General features: G+C 44.9%; 1 protein-coding gene across 11 annotated transcripts in view; it reads left to right on the top strand.

Annotated features, from left to right (window-relative positions):
• Window positions 1–18,397, top strand: part of MTA1 (metastasis associated 1) — an 885,916-nt gene that overhangs the window by 508,690 nt on the left and 358,829 nt on the right. For 7 of the 11 annotated variants that reach the window (XM_029598824.1, XM_029598817.1, XM_029598815.1 and 4 more), the window contains one exon: window positions 3,584–3,619. The exons of the other annotated variants lie outside the window; for them this stretch is intronic. In XM_029598824.1, coding sequence (XP_029454684.1) covers window positions 3,584–3,619 — 36 coding nt within the window. The remainder of the gene's footprint in view (window positions 1–3,583; window positions 3,620–18,397) is intronic. 11 annotated transcript variants of the gene reach the window in all.

Here is an 18,397-nt window from a genome sequence, read left to right as displayed (position 1 = left end):
TGGAATTCTTATGCTGTAAGCCGGTCTGCTGGGCAAGGCGCTAAGAGAAGAAGCAGCAGGGGAACTCTTACATGTTTGCCATAAACAGCTTGAAAAGGGGAAGAGCCGGTGGCACTACTAACATGGTTGTTATGTGAGAAGTTAGCACATGGTAATAGTGTGGCCTAGTCATCTTGTCTCTCATTGACATATAGATGGAGGAAGGTTTTAAGAACCTGGTTAATTCTCTCCATCTGCCTGATGCCTTGATGATGGTATGCAGTGGTAAAGTGTAGGATAATGCCAAATTTTTGACAAAAGCCCTTCCAGTAGCAGGCCATGAATTAGATGCCCCTGTCAGATAGAATATGAGAGGATAAACCGTGCAATCTGAAAACTTGCTGGAAGAACAAGCAAGCTAACTCTGAAACAGAAGGTAGACCAGGGAGAGGTACAAAATGTGCCATCTTGCAGAATCTATCCACTATGACCATATCCTAGTGGAGCCATGAGAGAGGAGGAGATCCACAATGAAATCTGTGGACAGATGGGTCTAGGGCTCCCTGGGGGCTGGCAACAGCTGTAACAGCTCTCAGGGTCAGGCACGAGCAGATTTATGCTGCACACAGACAGGGCAGAAATCCACCTAGCTTTTCACATCCATCTTTACCTGTGGTCCCAAATAGTGACATCGAAGGATATCAGATGTTCAGGCTACTCCGGGATGACCTGCCAGGTGAGAGTTGTGAGCCCATTTTATCATTTCTTCCCAAAGCCTTTTGGGAACTACCGTTTTTCCCAGGGGGAACTGGTATAGTTGCAGCAATCAAGATTCTTGCAGGATCAATGATGTGTTGAGGGGCCCCTGTTATGTCCTACGTTTGAAAGGTGCAAGAAAGTGCATCCGCACTCTGATTCTTGGTTGCTGGTTGATAGCGGAGCTCAAAATCGAATCAGTAGAAGAGGAACCAACGAGCCTGGCTGGGGATTAATTAATTTATTTATTTATTTAAAACCGTTTCTGTACCGTCATTAAGTAGTATACAATCATAACTGTTTACATTGAGGCACATATATATATCTTAGAAAGAAGTATAAGTTAATACAATATATAGGAAGAGCCGTTAAAGTCCGGTAACATAGTTTCGTAATTTGTTGAGCTTGTTTATGGTACTCCAGATTTTTATGATCAGTATAGATCGTAATCCGATGCTTGGCTCCCTCTAAGAAAAATTGCCATTTTTACAGTGCCAATTTCACTACTAGGAGTTCTCAATCCCCAATTGTATAATTCCCCTTGGCCGGGGAAAACATCTTTGAAAAAAAAGGAACATGGCAGGAGGGTAGCTTTGTCATCGTGTTGACAGAGGATAAGTCCCAACTCCAAAGAGTATCTATCTCTAAGACAAAGGGACGATTAGGAGCTGGATGTCAAAGGCATTGATGGCTTCCGTGGACCAATTCAGTGTGCCAGTGCCTTTTCTGGTTAAAGCAGTGGTTCTCAACAGGTGTGTTGAAACACACTAGTGTGTCACAAGGTCCTGGGAGGTGTGTCGCAGAGCCAGGAGGCGGCTAATCTCTCCTCATCAGCCCAGATGGGAGTTGGTTGACTTCTTCTTTATCAGACCTGATGGGAGGCAACTCTTGCTTCCTTCTTCTCTTTCTGGCTCAGTGGGAAGCTGTTTCCTCATTCACCCAGATCAAAGCGACATTGCCAGCTCCTACTCTTCTTTGTTCGATGGAACACTAACTTTTTCTTCCCCCACTGGGCCTGGAAGTGATGCTGCTGATGCTCTCTTCACCCTATGGGAGGTGGGGCAAAAGGCTGGAGGTGCTGGGACTCAGGGTAGTTGTATAGGGAGGGGGAGGAAGGGGTTAGGGAGAGTTGAGCAGGGAATGTAGGGAGATATCTTATGTTTTACCACTGAATTACCAAATATGAGACATAATAGCCAAAAAATGTACAGGCCAATTGCTGACGAGCTCCAAACACTGTCACAGCAAGAGAGAGAACCTATACCCTAGCAAAACAGCACTGTCTCAGGGAAAAAGAAGAGACTTTGCCCTGACACTGAAAGTTACTTTATCAAGATGTGCCTGCTTGTCAGTTCCTGTGCAAATATAAAGAAGACAGAAACAATAAGCCCATAAGCAGGAGTCATGGATGAGCCAAGGTAAGTCCACAGGACAGAAAGACCTCCACCCTTGGAAGAAAAAAAAAGGGGGGGGGGGTAGTCTGAGATGGAGAAAAATACTCTGGCACACAGTTTGGCATACAGCTGTGGCAGTTCTCCCCCTGAAGAAATGGGGTGGGGGAAGAAGACCTGCAAATTGGCAGGACTGCCCCCACCTGAGGAAATGGGGAGGGGGGGAAGACCTGCAATGTGGCAAAGATCCTCCACCCACCACATGATTATGCATATTTATCAAATGGAAAGTATAAGACGGGGGGGGGGGAGCAAAGAAGGAAGAGGAGGAGGAAGGAAGAGACCCAAAAAATCGAAGGACCCCCTGGGAAAGCAAACCCTGAGGGGGGAATCCTGAGAAAAATCCTGAAACCATAGAAAGGACCCCTGAAAAAAAAGGGGAACCTGAAGCAGACCAGCAGCCTTGATATCGAGAACGGAGAAGACTAGGCGTGGCCAAGAGACTGGGGCAGGAGTCCAGAGAGAGGAGAACACCCTGTGAGAGTGACACGGAGTCTAGGACGGTGAGGGGCGAGAGCAAACATAGATAGCCCGGCAAGTACCAGAGCCCAGAAGCAAGTCTCCTTCCGGGACCACCTGCCCTCTCTGCCAGTACCAAGCCCAGGAAGCAAGCCTCTCTCCTACCCACCTTCTCCAAACCTCCAGTCAGTGTCTGCTTCAGAGATAAAACAGAAGGATATCACCTGAAGCTGGGACCAGGGGTAAGTAAGTTAGGCACAAATATTAATATATTACGCAAGCTAAGGTTTATGGCATGTTGTTACCACCCATGATACTGTACTTTCTTTAGGGAAAACTAGTGCTTAGGGGCCAGGATATTAGAGACAGGAATTATTTTCTAAATGTTAAACTCTGACCAATCTGACAGATAAAGGGCTGTTTCTGAAGAGAATACAGGTTGTCTTTTCCTGCATTAGGATCATGAAGTAAGGTGGGAGGGCAATTGGAAGTGTCCTGTAGCAGACAGGTCCCTGCATCCCTAATCTTGCTTATAGGGAGAGAGGGAACACAGGGAAGAGGATTTGGATGACAGGGATGTGTGAGGGGATGATTGAAGTGAAATAACTGGGAGAAATGAGGGATGATGGGTGCATTGAGGGGGAGTGACAGGATGCAAAAGCCATTATATGTCAGTTTTGGGAATGCACATTTCTTCTCTTTTTACTTTGCTTAGTGTAGGAGAATATATTTCTGTTTCTATTTCTCCAGTTTTGCACTGCATGCAGAGTAGCTTTTTGGGGTTTTCATTCCAGTTTTTGTCACCACATTTGTGTAATTTGTGATCTTTTATTCTATATTTAGTGAAGGTCTGTTCTGTGTGTGTGTGACAGAGGTGAGGTATTTTATTAGCATGTAGGCGTTTGTATCAATCTTATTTGTTGTGTTTTCCTCAATAGGACATGCATTGGTGGTGCACTGCTGCCTTTTCATTGGTAAGACTATTGCTGTTTGAGTCCTTGGAGTTAGTGCTGTTATGGTATGGCAGGTTTGCTATACATGTGCTAAGCTTTTTTTTTTTTTCTGATTTTGTATTTTATAATTTGCCTGGTAGTAGATAGACTTTTTTTTTCTGAAACTGAAATGATACCAGTATCAGAATATCTTTTTTGAATGGTGAGTTGTTCAGGGAAATATCCTAGTTCTGCAATACATCTATTATTGGGGGTCGTGGGATTCCTGTGGATGGCAGAGTATATGTTTAAATTTAGCCCCATGATGATCATGTGTTCAGTGTGTCACTCATGTAAGCATTATCTATCAGGTGTGTCCCAAAAGAAAAAAGGTTGAGAACAACTGCTCTAAAGAATGGAAGAAATTTTCTCCAATCTGCCAGTTCCAGAAAGTACTCTAACTGCGGCGTTCTGGATCATTTGAAGTTTTTGGATATTGTACAGCAGGAATTAAAAAGGGCAACAGCTTTAGTTCAGATGATTCCATTTCTTATTGCTACACCAGCAGTTCAAGAGCAGTTGTAGATTAATCCTGCCCATGAAGATAACCCGAATAGAATAAGATGTCAGAAAGGTGGGGTGAAGTGGATAGGGCCTGGGAAGTTTTGTTTGTTTTAGGGATGGGAGGAGGGAGTGAGGCCTGATGCTAAGAATTCATTTGTTTTGATTTTCCGTTCTTTTTTTTTTTTTTTTTTTTAAGTGTTTGTTTTTTTTAAATTTCAAATAAAAAGAAACAAAAGGGAAAAAGTAATGAAAAGAAAAATTTAAAAAAATGTGTGCATATCCCTAAAGCAGGAATGAGCAAACATTTTGAGCCATGGTCCCCCTTCCATTCATGCAATTGGTTGGGCACCCCCTCCCCCCCCCCCCCAAGATAGGTTACTATATAAACAAGCTCTCACATACAAACATGCGCACATACCCAAGCAGAGACAGAGAGATAGACATGCTGCATCTAGACAGAAGACAAGCACACCCAACCCAGATTCAGAGAGAGATATAGGCAGACAGACCACACACACCCAGACCAAAGTACATCAGAGACACACACCACAATGGTAAGGACTGGAAAATTTTTCAAAAAACAGGTGCCAGCCAAAATGTTTTTGAAACTGGGAAACTCCATCCTACCCCACCCAAGGTGGTGGGGTTTTTTTAAATACTGTTTTCACTAATTTTTCCTATTTTTCTTTCCATTTTTGTATTTTTCTTAGTTTGCCCATCTTTATTTTTTCATGTTTAAATTTTCTTCTTTAACTTATTTTACACTTTTTGCCTTTTTCTCTTCCATGCCTCCTCCTCCTCTCCCCTCCACTTCCTCATTCTCTCTGGTGTCTTATGCCTATTCTCCTTCTTAACCTCATTTCTTCTTTTCCCTTGGCAGGCAGCAGTTGTGATTTCTCTCCCTGGGTAGGGACCTGGCAGCAGCAGGAACTCCTCCTGGGCTGAGGCCTGAGGTGGCAGTTTTCCTGTGTTGTGGAATACTGCAGTGGCTGTACCCACATCCAGTCTGCTGCAGCTCCCCACCTGGGCCCACCACAGCAAAAGCAATTCCTCTTCCTGGCCCACTGAAAAAGATGCAAGGCTAAATCCCATGGTATGCTTACAATATCATCACTACACTCTGGCAGCTCCTTCCTTCCTGAGCTTGCAGTGCCTCCACAGCACTGACTCAAAGGCATAGCTATTTTTAAATTCCATGCTTGGGTAATCAGTGTGCTTCCCTTCAGGACCCCCTGGGGGTTTGCCCTCCAGTTTGCTCACCCCTGCTCTAAAGTATACTTGATGCTGTTGAAAGATGTAACTCATCGTTTAATTGATAGCAATGTCCCTGGTCGGGTCACAATGTTAGTAGGTGCAATTTCTGCTTGAGGATATTTTCTCAGCTCAAAAGGGGCTAGCATAAAACACCTCGGCCTACTTTATTGAAAAGGGAAAGTCAAGTGTAACGTTTGGCCGGCCATGGGATATCCCCACGACTGGCCACCTTCACGTTCACAGACACAGGTTACATGCCGCCAAGACACCATGCTGTTGAGTCAGCCTGGGGTCCCTTAGGGGTGCGCCCAGCAGGGCATCTCTTAAAAGCCCCATGGCAGGAAAGCCCCAACTTGGTGCACACTGATGATGTCATGCAGTGGGGTACTTAAACCCCCACTGCGCTATTCCCCGATGCCTCAGAAGCAAGTCCTCCTGCCTTTGTTGCAGTGCATATTGCATTTCCTGTGTTTGCCTCGCTGTTCATGCTTCTTGTGCCTTGTATGTCTTGTTCTTTGCCTGTTGTAGTCCTTGCTCTCTTGAGTGCCTGCCCTGGTCCTCTGCTTATCTTGCCTCTCCTGCCTGCCTGTCGAGCCTTGCCCTTGCCTCCCTGTCTTGTCTGTTTCGGTCTGATTTCCCAGTTTTGACCCCCTGCCTTGGATACTGACTTTTCTCTGGTTTGCTGCCTACCCTGATCCTTTACCTGGACATCGGCTTCTTGCTGCCTGCCTCGACCATTGGCCTTAACCTGGAAATCATATTCTCGCTGCCTACCTCGACCCTTGGACTGAACCCAGATATTCTTTGCTTGCTGCCAGCCCCAACCACTATCTATTCTTGGACTCTCTCTGACTGCTCCTTGAGGAATATTCTCCTAAGTCCTGCCTACCCCTGAAACCCAAAGGCTCAATCCAAGGGGAACGGGGCTGGTACAGGTGAAGCTCCTGTCCCTTTTCTTGCAAGGGTGTGTCCGCTAGCTGTCGGCATGAGCCTAGTGAGTTTGCAACAGGTTGCTGAGGCCATGAGCTCGGAGGACTCATCCCTCGCTCAGGCCATCTCTGGGGTGGAACTCCAATTGAAAATATTTCCAGATTCTCCAAGGTCTGGCCACCCATTTGGAGTCCTTGTGCCTCCCCACGCCATCACCGGCAGCTCTCCCGGTTCCTCCAGTTCGGCCTGCTGCTTCCATGGCACATCTTCCACCACCACTCAGGTATGAAGGTGACCCTGAAGGATTCAGGAGATTCATTTTGAACTTGAAGGAACCAGCTTTCCATCAGACCGCATTAGTGACCTATATGCTCTCGTTGTCAAGTGGTCTTGCCCCCTCACCTAGGCCTCCCTTCTTTAGGAACAAGATGACCCATTCATAGGGAACTTGGACAAATTCTTACACCAATTTCATCTGTTCTTTGATGAGGTGGGTCAAGCCTCATCTATTGCTATGGAGCTGCTTCGGATCTGACAAAGTAAGCACACCATGTACAAGTATGCTATACAATTTCGCACTTTGGCCTCCAAACTCCGCTAGAGGGAGGACAACAAGATGGCCATCTTTTGGCAAGGATTAGCAGAACAAAGAAAGGATTAGTTGGCAGATTGAGATATACCTCCAATGCTAGAAGACCTCGTCTCCCTGGCCATATGGGTGGATTTGCAGTTTTGGAAGGGTTGGCAGGATGCCAAGGAGAGAGGAACATCCCACCAATCCTTTCGAATGGCTCCCAAGTTCCAGTGCCCCCCTGGTATCCTCATCGGACCCCGTGCCTGCAATTGCCACCAAAGAACCCATTCATTTGGGCAAGTCTCGCCTCTCTGAAGAAGAGAAACAGACAGAGCAACTTGACCTCTGCTCTGTTGCTTGGGCCAGGGCATTTTGCCAGCCACTGCCCTGAAAAACAGTGAAAATTCCAAGCCTAGGGTTGGTTGGAGAGGCAACCTGAGGTCGACCATCCTCCTCAACTATTAGTGCCAGTTTGCCTCTTCTCTGGAGATACTGTGGTGCAAATAGGCTTTTCTGGATTCAGGAGCTGACAGCAATTTCATCATGGAGTCCCTGGTTCTTCAATATAATCTCCTACAATCATGCTGTCCAAAGCTCTTACCATATTGTCTGTGTACAGAGAATCTCTGCCTGGATGCTTAACTGTAGCCATCTTACTCTCCATACTCCAGATGGGGCTCTTATACCGGGAGAGTACCTCCTTCTATATGTTACCCAGGGTAGTCAATTCCATAATCCTTGGACTACCCTGGGCTCGTGCTCCACAGTCCCTTCATAAATTGGGGTAAATTGCAAATCATTTACTGGGGATCGTCTTACCATGAGCACTGCCTCTCTCCAGTCCTCCATCTGCTCATCGTGGACCAGATGTCTACCCCAGTTCTTCCAGGCATTCCTCCCCAGTATGCAACCTTTGTAGATGTATTCAGTAAACAAGCATAAACCATATGATTGCCCAATCAGTCTCCTACTGGGGAAGATGCCCAAAACTGAAGCCATGACCACCTACATCTGGGAGCTTGGAATGGCGCGTCATCCACCTGTCGTCCTCACCAGCCGGAGCAGGAGTATTCTTTGAGAAAAAGGATGGCTCGCTAAGGCATTGTATTGACTATCGGGGCCTCAACACCATCACTCGAAAGAATTGCTACTCCCTATCTCTCATTTGGAGCTATTCGAGCACCTCCGGTGGCACAAATCTTCGCAAAACTGTATCTCAGAGGAGCCTGTAACCTTATCCGCATTAAAGAGGGTGATAAGTGGAAGATGGCCTTTAACACCAGAGATGACCACTGTGAGCATTTGGTCATGCCCCTTGGCCTACCTAATGCCCCCGCCATCTTCCAACATATGGTAAATGAGATCTTCCAGGACCTCCTGTATTCCTATGTGATGGAATATCTGGATGACATTCTTATCTTCTCATGTTCCTTGACACAGCACCAAGAGCAGGTAAAGCAGATGTTACAAAGACTCTGAGACCACCACTTGTACATGAAACTTGAAAAATTTATATTTGAGCAAGAAGAGCTGCCCTTGCATCGTCTCTCGGTACAGGGCCATGTATGGATATGGAGAAGGTTAAGGCCATTCAGGATTGGCTGCAGCCCTTGGAACTTAAGGTTCTGCAATGCTTCCTTGGCTTTGTGAATTACTACCACCAGTTTGTGCCTTGGCCTCGGGATAAAGATTGTCCTCTCTCAACATACTGATCAAGGAACCCTGATGCCATGCTTTTTTTTTTTCTCCAAGAAATTCATGCCAGTGGAGAAGAATTATACTATTGGAGAGCGGGAGCTCCTGGCCATGAAATTAGCGCTGGTAGAATGGCGCCATTTGTTGGAAGAAGCTAGATACCCAATCACGATCTTTACAGACCACAAAAACTTGGAATACCTACCGTAGGCCCAGCATTTGAACTCTCGTCAGGCCAGATGGTCATTGTTTTTCAATATCTTCAATTTCAAGCTCCAGTACCATCCGGGGAAGAAGAATCAACGGGCCAATGCCCTTTCTAGGTCCCTTGAGACTGAAGACTACTTAGATCCTCCTCGCCACATCATTGACCCAGTGAGGATTGTAATCATAGCTGCCGAACCTGTCCCTCGAAGGGAAAACAGTGGTCCCCAAAAAACTACGAGAAAGGGTGCTTCAATGAGCCCACATCTCCCACCTATGCAGCCACCGGGGAGTCCCAGAATGCTGGAATTACTGCTCCACCATTACTGGTGGCTGCGAATAAAGCAGGATGCACAGCATTATGTAGAGTGTTGTCCCGCTTGTACTGTCCATAAAAGCTCCCATGCTTGCCCTTGGGGGTGGTTACAGCCATTGCCAGCCCCCAAGCCACTTTGCCATTGACTTTATCACTGACTTTCCCCCCCTCTAATGGCTGCACCACCATCTGGGTAGTGGTAGATCAGTTCTCCAAGATGGCTCACTTCAAGATCTCCCTGGACTTCCATCTGCATCAGAATTAGCCCGCCTTTTTGTTCAACATGTCTTTCGACTACATGGGCTATCTATATATATCCTCTCTGATTGGAGACTACAGTTTACAGCCTGTTTTTGGAAAAGCCTCTGCGAAAAGTTTGGGATCTCCTTGGATTTTACTTCTGCGTGTTATCTCCAAAGCAACGTCCAGACAGAATCAACCACGTCCTTAAGGGTTCCTGTGAGCCTATATTAACGAGAGTCAGGATGACTGGGCCTCACTCCTCTCCAGGGCAGAGTTCTGCCACAATAATCATGTCTAGAAGTCATCTGGAGCCTCATCTTTTCAGATTGTGTCCCCCAATGTCAGTCTCCTGCCCTGTGGTCAACACCATGGGCCAGTACCTTAAAGACTTGTGGCAGAAGAGCACCAGCTTCTTGCTGTGGCTGCCAGCCAGTTCAAAAAACAAGCAGATAAGACGCGTCAGCTGGCACCACAATTCAAGCCAGAGGAACTGGTGTGGCTAAGTACTCAGAACCTGCATCTCAAAATGCCCTCAGCCAAATTTGCTCTACTGGCAGGACCAGTGGTTTACCACTTGAAACTCCCACCCATGCTCAAGATACATAATGTGTTCCATATCTCCCTCCTCAAGCCAGTACTCTCGTCGTGGCCCTCACAACCATATCATAATCCAGCGGAGGTAATTTTGGAGGAAGATACTTAATACGAGGACCAGCAGATCCTAGATTGCAGGAGGGTTCAGAATAAACTGCAATAACTCATCTCTTAGAAGGGCTTTGACCCCGAGGTGAACTCATGGGAGCCTGCTTCTAATCTCTAAGCCCTTTGACTGGTAATAGAATTTACTAACACTTTTGCCCAGAAGCCTAAGTTTAGAGCCCTGGGGGGGGATTATGTAAAGTTTGACACTTAGCCCCACAACTGGACGCACTCACCCTCACTGACACAGTTTACAGGCTGCCAAGACACTTCCCGGACAACTCATAACCATCACCTGCTACTGTAACAATGTTACTGTAAATATACATTAAGTTATTAAGTAATTATCTCTTTACAAATCTTTACGCCCCACCGTTCCTCTTTTTTCTCTCTCCCAGTTTTCTTACCCCTGTTTTTTTTAACTGCTTCCCCTTACACAAGTTTAGTTCTACTGTTGTATGCATCCCTTGTTTCTATGTAAACCAGCATGATGTGACTCGTTCATGAATGCCGGTATATAAAAAACCTAAATAAATAAATAAATCCTGCCAAGTCAGCATGGGGTCCCTTAGGCATGCACATGGCACAATGCCTCTTTGGCAGGAAAGCCCCGACTGAGTGCATGCTGCTGTCGTCTTGTGGCAGGGTACTTAAACCACTGCCATGTTATGCCCTGTTTCCTTAGCAACAGGTCCTCTTGCCTTTGCAGCGTATGTTGCTTTCTCTGTGTTTGCTTCTCTGATTATGCTCCATGCCTGTTGTGGTCCTTACTCTGAGTGCCTGCCCTGGTCCTCTGCTTATCTTGCCCAGACTAGTCCTGCCTGTCTGTCTATCCCAGCTTTGCCCTTGCCTCCCTGTCTTTTCTGTTTTGGTTTAACGTCCCAGTTCTGACCCCTACCTTGAATAGTGGCTTCTCTTTGGTTTGCTGTGTGCTCTGACCCTTGGCCTGGACCAGGACACAGTCTTCTCACTGCCTGTCTCAACCATTGATCTGGATCCAGACATTGTATTCTCACTGCCTTACTTAACCCTTGGACTGAACCACGATATTCTCTTCTTGCTGCAGCCCTTTCCACTGTCTATACCTGAACTCCTTGAGGGACATTCTCCTAAACCCTTCCGGCCCCTGATGCAGACTTGCATCTGCTCCCAGAGTCTTCACCAAATGTCTAGCGGTAATAGCAGGACACTTACACAAAGAAGGTGTCCATGTTTTCCCATATCTAGACGACTGGCTCATAAGGAGTCAGTCTCAACAAGGAGCTCTCACTTCTCTCACTCTAACAATTGCTCTACTTCACTCCATGGGATTTCTCATCAATTATCAAAAATCCCATCTCACTCCAACTCATCTGCTTCAATTCATAGGAGCAGAGTTGAACACAGATCTAGCAAAGACCATTCTACCTATGGATCGTGCAAATGCCCTCATTCTACTAGCAAACTCCATTTCCTTAAGGACACAAACCACAGCCCATCAGTTTCTGATACTGCTAGGTCATATGGCCTCCACGGTTCATGTTACACCAATGGCAAGGCTTGCATGCGAGTTGCCCAATGGACTTTACGATCACAATGGATTCAAGCCATTCAAGTGACCCACCAACTAAGATCATCTCTACTTTGGTGGATGAACAAAGACAACCTGTGCAAAGGCCTTCCCTTTCAACAACCAGTCCCAGAGATAACTTTAACTACAGATGCATCCACCTTGGGATGGGGAGCTCATGTAGACAAGCTCCACACTCAAAGGACTTGGACAAAACTCGAAGCAACATATCAAATCAATTTTCTGGAACTTCGAGCTATACGTTATGCGCTGCATGCGTTCAAGGACTGCCTTTCACACAAGACTGTTTTCATCCAAACAGACAACACAATAGCCATGTGGTACATCAACAAACAGGGAGGTACGGGCTCGTTTCTCCTTTGTCAAGAAGCTGCACAAATTTGGGGCTGGGCCCTGAACCACTCAATGTTCCTACAAGCCACTTATCTCGCAGGCATTCACAATGTAGTAGTGGATCGACTCAGTCGTCAATTCCAACCACCCGAATGGTCCCTGGATCCTTCAGTAGCGACCACGATATTTCAGCATTGGGGACAACCAACAATAGACCTCTTTGCGTCACATCTGAATCACAAAGTGGATAAATTCTGTTCTCTTCACAAACAGAAGAATCAGCCAGCCAAGGATGCCTTCGCTCGCCCTTGGAACTCAGGCCTACTATACGCGTATCCTCCGATACCACTCATAACCAAAACTCTAGTGAAGCTACAACAGGACAAAGGGTCCATGATACTCATAGCCCCATACTGGCCTCGACAAGTATGGTTCCCCACACTGCTAGACCTCTCAGTCAGGGAGCCAATTCGTCTGGGAGTAGCTCCCACTCTCATAACTCAGGATCAGGGTCGGTTGCGCCATCCCAACCTTCAATCCCTATCCCTGACGGCATGGATGTTGAAAGCTTGATCTTGCAACCACTCAATCTTTCATCCAATATATCTCAAGTGCTTATAGCTTCACGTAAACCTTCCACACGAAAGAACTATTCTTCTAAATGGAAGAGGTTCACTTTGTAGTGCTCCGAAAAGAACATAAATCCTTTCACCTGCCCCACAACTTCTCTACTAGACTACTTATACCATCTTTCGGAATCTGGTCTCCAGACTTCATCGGTAAGAATACATTTAAGTGCAATCTCTGCATACCATAACAAGGTAGGTGATGCACCTATTTCCACACAACCTCTCGTAAGCAGATTTATGAGAGGTTTAACTCACCTTAAGCCACCAATTCGACCACCTGTCACAGAATGGGATCTGAATCTGGTACTAACAAGACTCATGCGTTCTCCTTTCGAACCCATAGATTCTTGTGATCTTAAATTTCTCACATGGAAAACTATCTTCCTTATAGCCATTACCTCAGCTAGAAGGATTAGTGAGTTACAAGCACTTGTCACTTACGCACCTTATACTAAGTTCCTACATGACAAAGTGGTTCTCGTACACATCCAAAATTCCTTCCCAAGATAGTTACGGAATTCCACTTGAATCAATCCATAAATTTACCAATATTCTTTCCAAGGCCTCATTCCCATCCAGGAGAAACAGCCTTGCATACCTTGGATTGTAAGTGTGCACTTGCCTTTTATATAGACCGCACTGCAGTACACAGACAATCCACACAGCTGTTTGTATCCTACGACCCCAACAAACCAGGTAAAGCAGTGGGTAAACATGCTTTATCAAATTGGCTAGCAGATTGCATACAATTTTGCTATGAAAAAGCAGGCCTTCCTCTCCAAGGGCGAGTAAAGGCGCATTCAGTACGAGCAATGTCAACCTCAGTAGCACACTACCGTTCAGTGCCTATCCTCGAAATATGTAAAGCAGCAACATGGAGTTCTCTTCACACTTTTGCAGCTCATTACTGCCTAGACAAACAAGGATGACAAGATTCGGCCTACAGACAATCTGTCTTAAAGAATTTGTTTCTAGCTTAATCCCAACTCCTTCCATATCCAATCTTCTGTGATCTCCGGCTGACTCATTTTCAACAACAATACTTCACAACAAAAGGACTCAGCCTCTAGCTTGCTATTCACCCATATGTGAGGACTAGCATCCTGCTTGTCCTGGGATAAAGCAAAATTGCTTACCTTGTAATAGGTGTTATCCCAGGACAGCAGGATGTAATCCTCACAGAACCCACCCGCCACCCCGCGGAGTTGGGCTCATATCCTTTTATGATTTAATTACTAAACTTTTTTGCTACATACTAGACTGAAGAGAGACACCTGTGGCAGAGAATATCATAGCATGCTGGGCATGCTCAGTGGCCTCACACGGCCGGTCAAAAGTTTCTAGAAACTTTGACAGAAAGGTTTCCCGCACTGGGCTCTGTCGGTGACGTCACCCATATGTGAGGACTACATTCTGCTGTCCTGGGATAACACCTATTACAAGGTAAGCAATTTTGCTCTATTACCGGGCACGGCTTGGTAAAGTTCTCCTTAAATGCACCTACCCGATGGACTCGTTCACATATAATGGGGGGGTCTCCATAATATCCAGACCCAGCGCAGCTGGCAGCCATTTTTCTTTCAGTTCTGATAGGTTTTTCTCTGAAACGGTTTCTTTAAGACCAATAATTCGAATATTGTTCCTGCGACTTCTGCTTTCCTGATCTTCTATATGGTCCAATAATTCAGCATTTTCTTTTTGCAAAGCCAGAAGCTGAGTATCTACCTGGACCGCATGGTCTTCTTGTGCTGACATGTGCTGCTCAATTTCTTGTAGACGCTGTGTGTGGCTTTCCAGACCATCCTTAATTTCTTCTATTGTCGACTGTATTTTTGAAAGCCTGTCCTCTAAGGCAGCCGACGCTTCTAAATATAGTATGAGCAATGTCCTCCGAAACCACTACTACCACTCTGTCGTCGTCCGTCTTCGGGGAGGGTGCCACCATTTTGCGCTCCAAGAGACTACTCTTCTCCCGTGTGGTGCGTGCCGTTTTATTGGTCATAACACATTGCTTTTTAATGACAAAAGAGTCTATTCGCTGCCCCGCAGCCTTCCATCCAAGGCAGTGCAATAAGTACTGGGGAAAACCCATCTCCAAAGCGAAAAAGAGAGGGGGGGGGGGTCCACGGAGCTTCCACCTTTAGCGTCTGCTCAGGCTTCCGCTACAACCGGAAGTCCCCAATTGTAGTTTTACTGACATTGCAAGGAACAGTAATAAGTTTTATATGGAAAGGCAAACGACCCAGATTGAAACATGATACAATTGATAAAAACAAGGGAGGCGGGGGGACTTGGTCTCCCGAACTTCCAATGGTACTACTGGGAGTGCAGGCTAAACTGTATATGGGAATGGTTGGGAATAGATCTGAAGCAATCGTGGGACTCTTTGGAAGAAGGATAGACTGGGGGGGGAGGGGTGTAGCTTGGCTTCATTGTTACACATGCCAAGGGAGACACAGACAGTGAAGATAATTACCTGGGATCATCCAGTCTTTGCCACACCCTTAGGGTATAGAAACAGACGCAACAAATGTGGTGTATCGGGGGAGGGGGGAGGGGTGGCTAGAATTGGGTATGTACTTGACATCGCTGGTGCAAAATCTACATCCCTCCCCATGTACTTTCCTAACAGATATCAGACATTGGGAGATCAAGAATTTATGATTCTTAGGGCAACTATGGAAGAGGGGAGATTTAAAACCATTACTGAATTGATGAGTGAATTTCAAATTCCTACAAATACAAGATATTTATATTTACAATTGCGTAAGGCTCTGTCCCCTATGGCAGGAATGGCGGAATCTTTAGAAGAGAGCATAGGGATTGAGGGGATGCTTAATTGCAGGGCTAGATCACATCATTTGATCTCAGTGTGCTATAAAATATTTAGATTGGCTGCTTGTGGGACAGATACCTTAATTAATTTGGTCCAAATGTGAAATTCAGACTTAGGGTGCAACTATGATTAGAATACTTGGGAATCTATTTGGGTATGGTCTAGAAATGTCACAATCTGTTACAAGGGTCAAGAACTATTACATAAATTGTTGCATAGAATGTACCGGATGCTGTTTTTTTTTTTTGTTGGTTTGTTTTTTGCCAGATTTGGTAAGATGAACAATGAATACTGGCAAGGATGTGGGCAGACAGGGACATATACACCATACATATGTGCTGGGGCTGTAGGGAGATTCAGGTCTTTGGTTGGAAGTGATGGACTAAATCTCCCAGATACGTGGCCAGCAGCTGGAGGAAAATGTGGAGCTGTATCTGTTGGGTTGATGGCCCAATAGATGATTGATGAGGAGCCGAAGGAAGTGGGTTGGTCATCTATTACACACAGTGCATCTGAGGATCGCACACTATTGGAAACATGTTCCGGTTTTCAGAGACTGGGAGAATAAGGTTGCAGAGACTGCAATATTGGAAAAATTTACCTTTGTTATGGAACCAGACAGATAGATACAAAGAAATATGGGGTCCTTATTGGACATGACAAGGAGAACGGTTGAATACTTAATAAACAGGATGGTTAGGTTGTGAGTGTATTGTATATCGGGATACTCGAGCCCTTGTACAATAACTGGTTATGAGGTGTTCAAGATATGATCAGTTATGGTCGATGTTTTGGTGTCGTCTTAAAAAATAAAAAGTTTAAAAAAAAATCTGAAAACCCTTTTTTTGTTTTATCCATTGGCTTTGGTTTTCCCCTTATATTCTTGGTCAACTGTTTTCTATATATGTCTTCACTGAAGCTGCTTGTTGTATGAAAAAGAGAAATTAATTTATATCGCAATGATAGAGAGGAGCAACTTTGTGGCAGGGTAGCGCTTTATATCCGGGATGGCATAGAGTCCATTTAATTTGATTGTATGATTAACAATTGACATTTGTGGCTAAGGATCTTGATCCTCAGCGTTTGAAATTAAGGCACTTTTAAGTCAGATTCCTGGAATTTGCTGCCAGAGGCTGTGATTAGTGCAGTTAGTGTAGCTGTGTTTAAAAAAGGATTGGATAACTTCTTGGAAGAGAAGTCCATTACCTGCTATTAATTAAGTTGACTTAGAGAATAGCCACTGCTATTATTAGCAACAGTAACATGGGATAGACTTAGCTTTTGAGTACTTGCCAGGTTCTTATGGCCTGGATTGGCCACTGTTGGAAACAGGATGCTGGGCATGATGGACCCTTGGTCTGATCCAATATGGCATGTTCTTATGTTCTTATTTTACATTGTGTAAAGATTTAGGTATTTGTTTTATTATCTTAAGCTAAATCATTTTGTTTTAAGAATTTTATTTTATATCATATTTTATTGTAATTATGATTGTTTTATTACTATTTTATTTTTATTAAGTTTGTAAACCGTCAAGATTGAAATCAGAATGATGGTATATAAAAGTTTTAAATAAATAAAAATAAATAAACCTGTAATCAATGGAGTTAAACAACCTTTCTTCCCTCCCTTTAAGTAATTGTTTTCTTCTAACTCAGGGCCTGATTCACTAACAGGCCGATGCAAAAAACAGCGCAGAAAGCGGGCGCTGAAAAGTCAGCACCCATAAGGGGGGCACTATGCTATAAGCAAATTAGGGGCTCGTGCTAGCAAGGAGGCGCTAGGGTCACTTGCGCGATCTTAGCACCTCCTTGCTAATGTGACCCTGCTGCAGCTGCCGGTTATAAAAATCTACGCTGGTAAACTCGGCATCGGCATCCGTTTTCATTACTGGCAGGCGGCCGGTTATGAAAACCGATGCCGAGTTTACCAGCGTCAATCTTCATAATTCGGCGGTCTGCCGAGGCTTTTTTTTCTTTTTTACTTAAGTACAGAAAAGCAGTTTTTTCTGCTTTTCTGTACTACTTTTGCATGTGCTCAGCTATTAACGCCTGCTCCAGGGAGGCGTTAATATCTGAGAGCTAAATGTACGTCTAAGACACACACTTTTTTTTTTTTAATGCAGAGTGAATGAGTAGCCTCATTCACATGCATTTGCATGTGATTAGCGCTTATCGCATTCACTCCGCGTCGGACGCGTGTTAAATAGGCGCTAATCCCCATATTGCATTAGGGGTGGATTAGCGCCTATTTAACCCGCATCCGAGTGCGGGTTATACAGTGCGCTCAGCTGAGCACACTGTATTGCATCGGTCCCTAAGGCTTTTCTCCCATTCTGTGTCTATGGAAAAAATGCTTAGTGAATCAGGCCCTCAGTTAGAGCCAACCTCCCCACGGTTACAAGGATCTACGAACCTTGCACATTACAAATATGTTTCAGAAAAAGTGTCCGATGAATGTATCTTCTGTAATTTTTTGGGGTAGACTGCAAAATAAAAAAATTAAGAAATGCATAAAACTTATAAACTTAAAGAAATCTATATGGTTTAAAATAGTCTCTGAAATGATTGGCTGATCTCTAGCTAGGCTGAAGCAGAATGTTTCCCTTTACTGCTCACCATACAAACAAAAATTAAAATTTGTTTGTCACCTCAGTAACAGTGACATAAACTTTTGCACCATTACCAGGCATGTTATGAAGTAACGCAAACCCTACAAAGAAGTCACTCAAAGATAGATTACAAACCAGTTATACCAAAACAGTACTAATTTCGGATTGCTTTACATGCCATTTTTTAATGCCAAATTTTAACTCCTGGGTCAGATGTGGAGTAAAGAAATCATGACCAAGCTGTACTGCGTTAAATAGTTTTTAGTTGTTAGAAATAGGCAGTAAATGCAGTCATGCAATTGCAGCCAGCTTGTGTGCTAGTAATGAAAGTGTTCAGACTGTGAAAACTGAAGCAGAAAGAA

This window comes from Rhinatrema bivittatum, chromosome 4 (genome assembly GCF_901001135.1).
Source record: "Rhinatrema bivittatum chromosome 4, aRhiBiv1.1, whole genome shotgun sequence".
NCBI classification, from domain to species: Eukaryota; Metazoa; Chordata; class Amphibia; order Gymnophiona; family Rhinatrematidae; genus Rhinatrema; species Rhinatrema bivittatum.
Note: the sequence above shows the minus strand (reverse complement) of the source record. Positions and strands in the feature narration are given on the sequence as shown.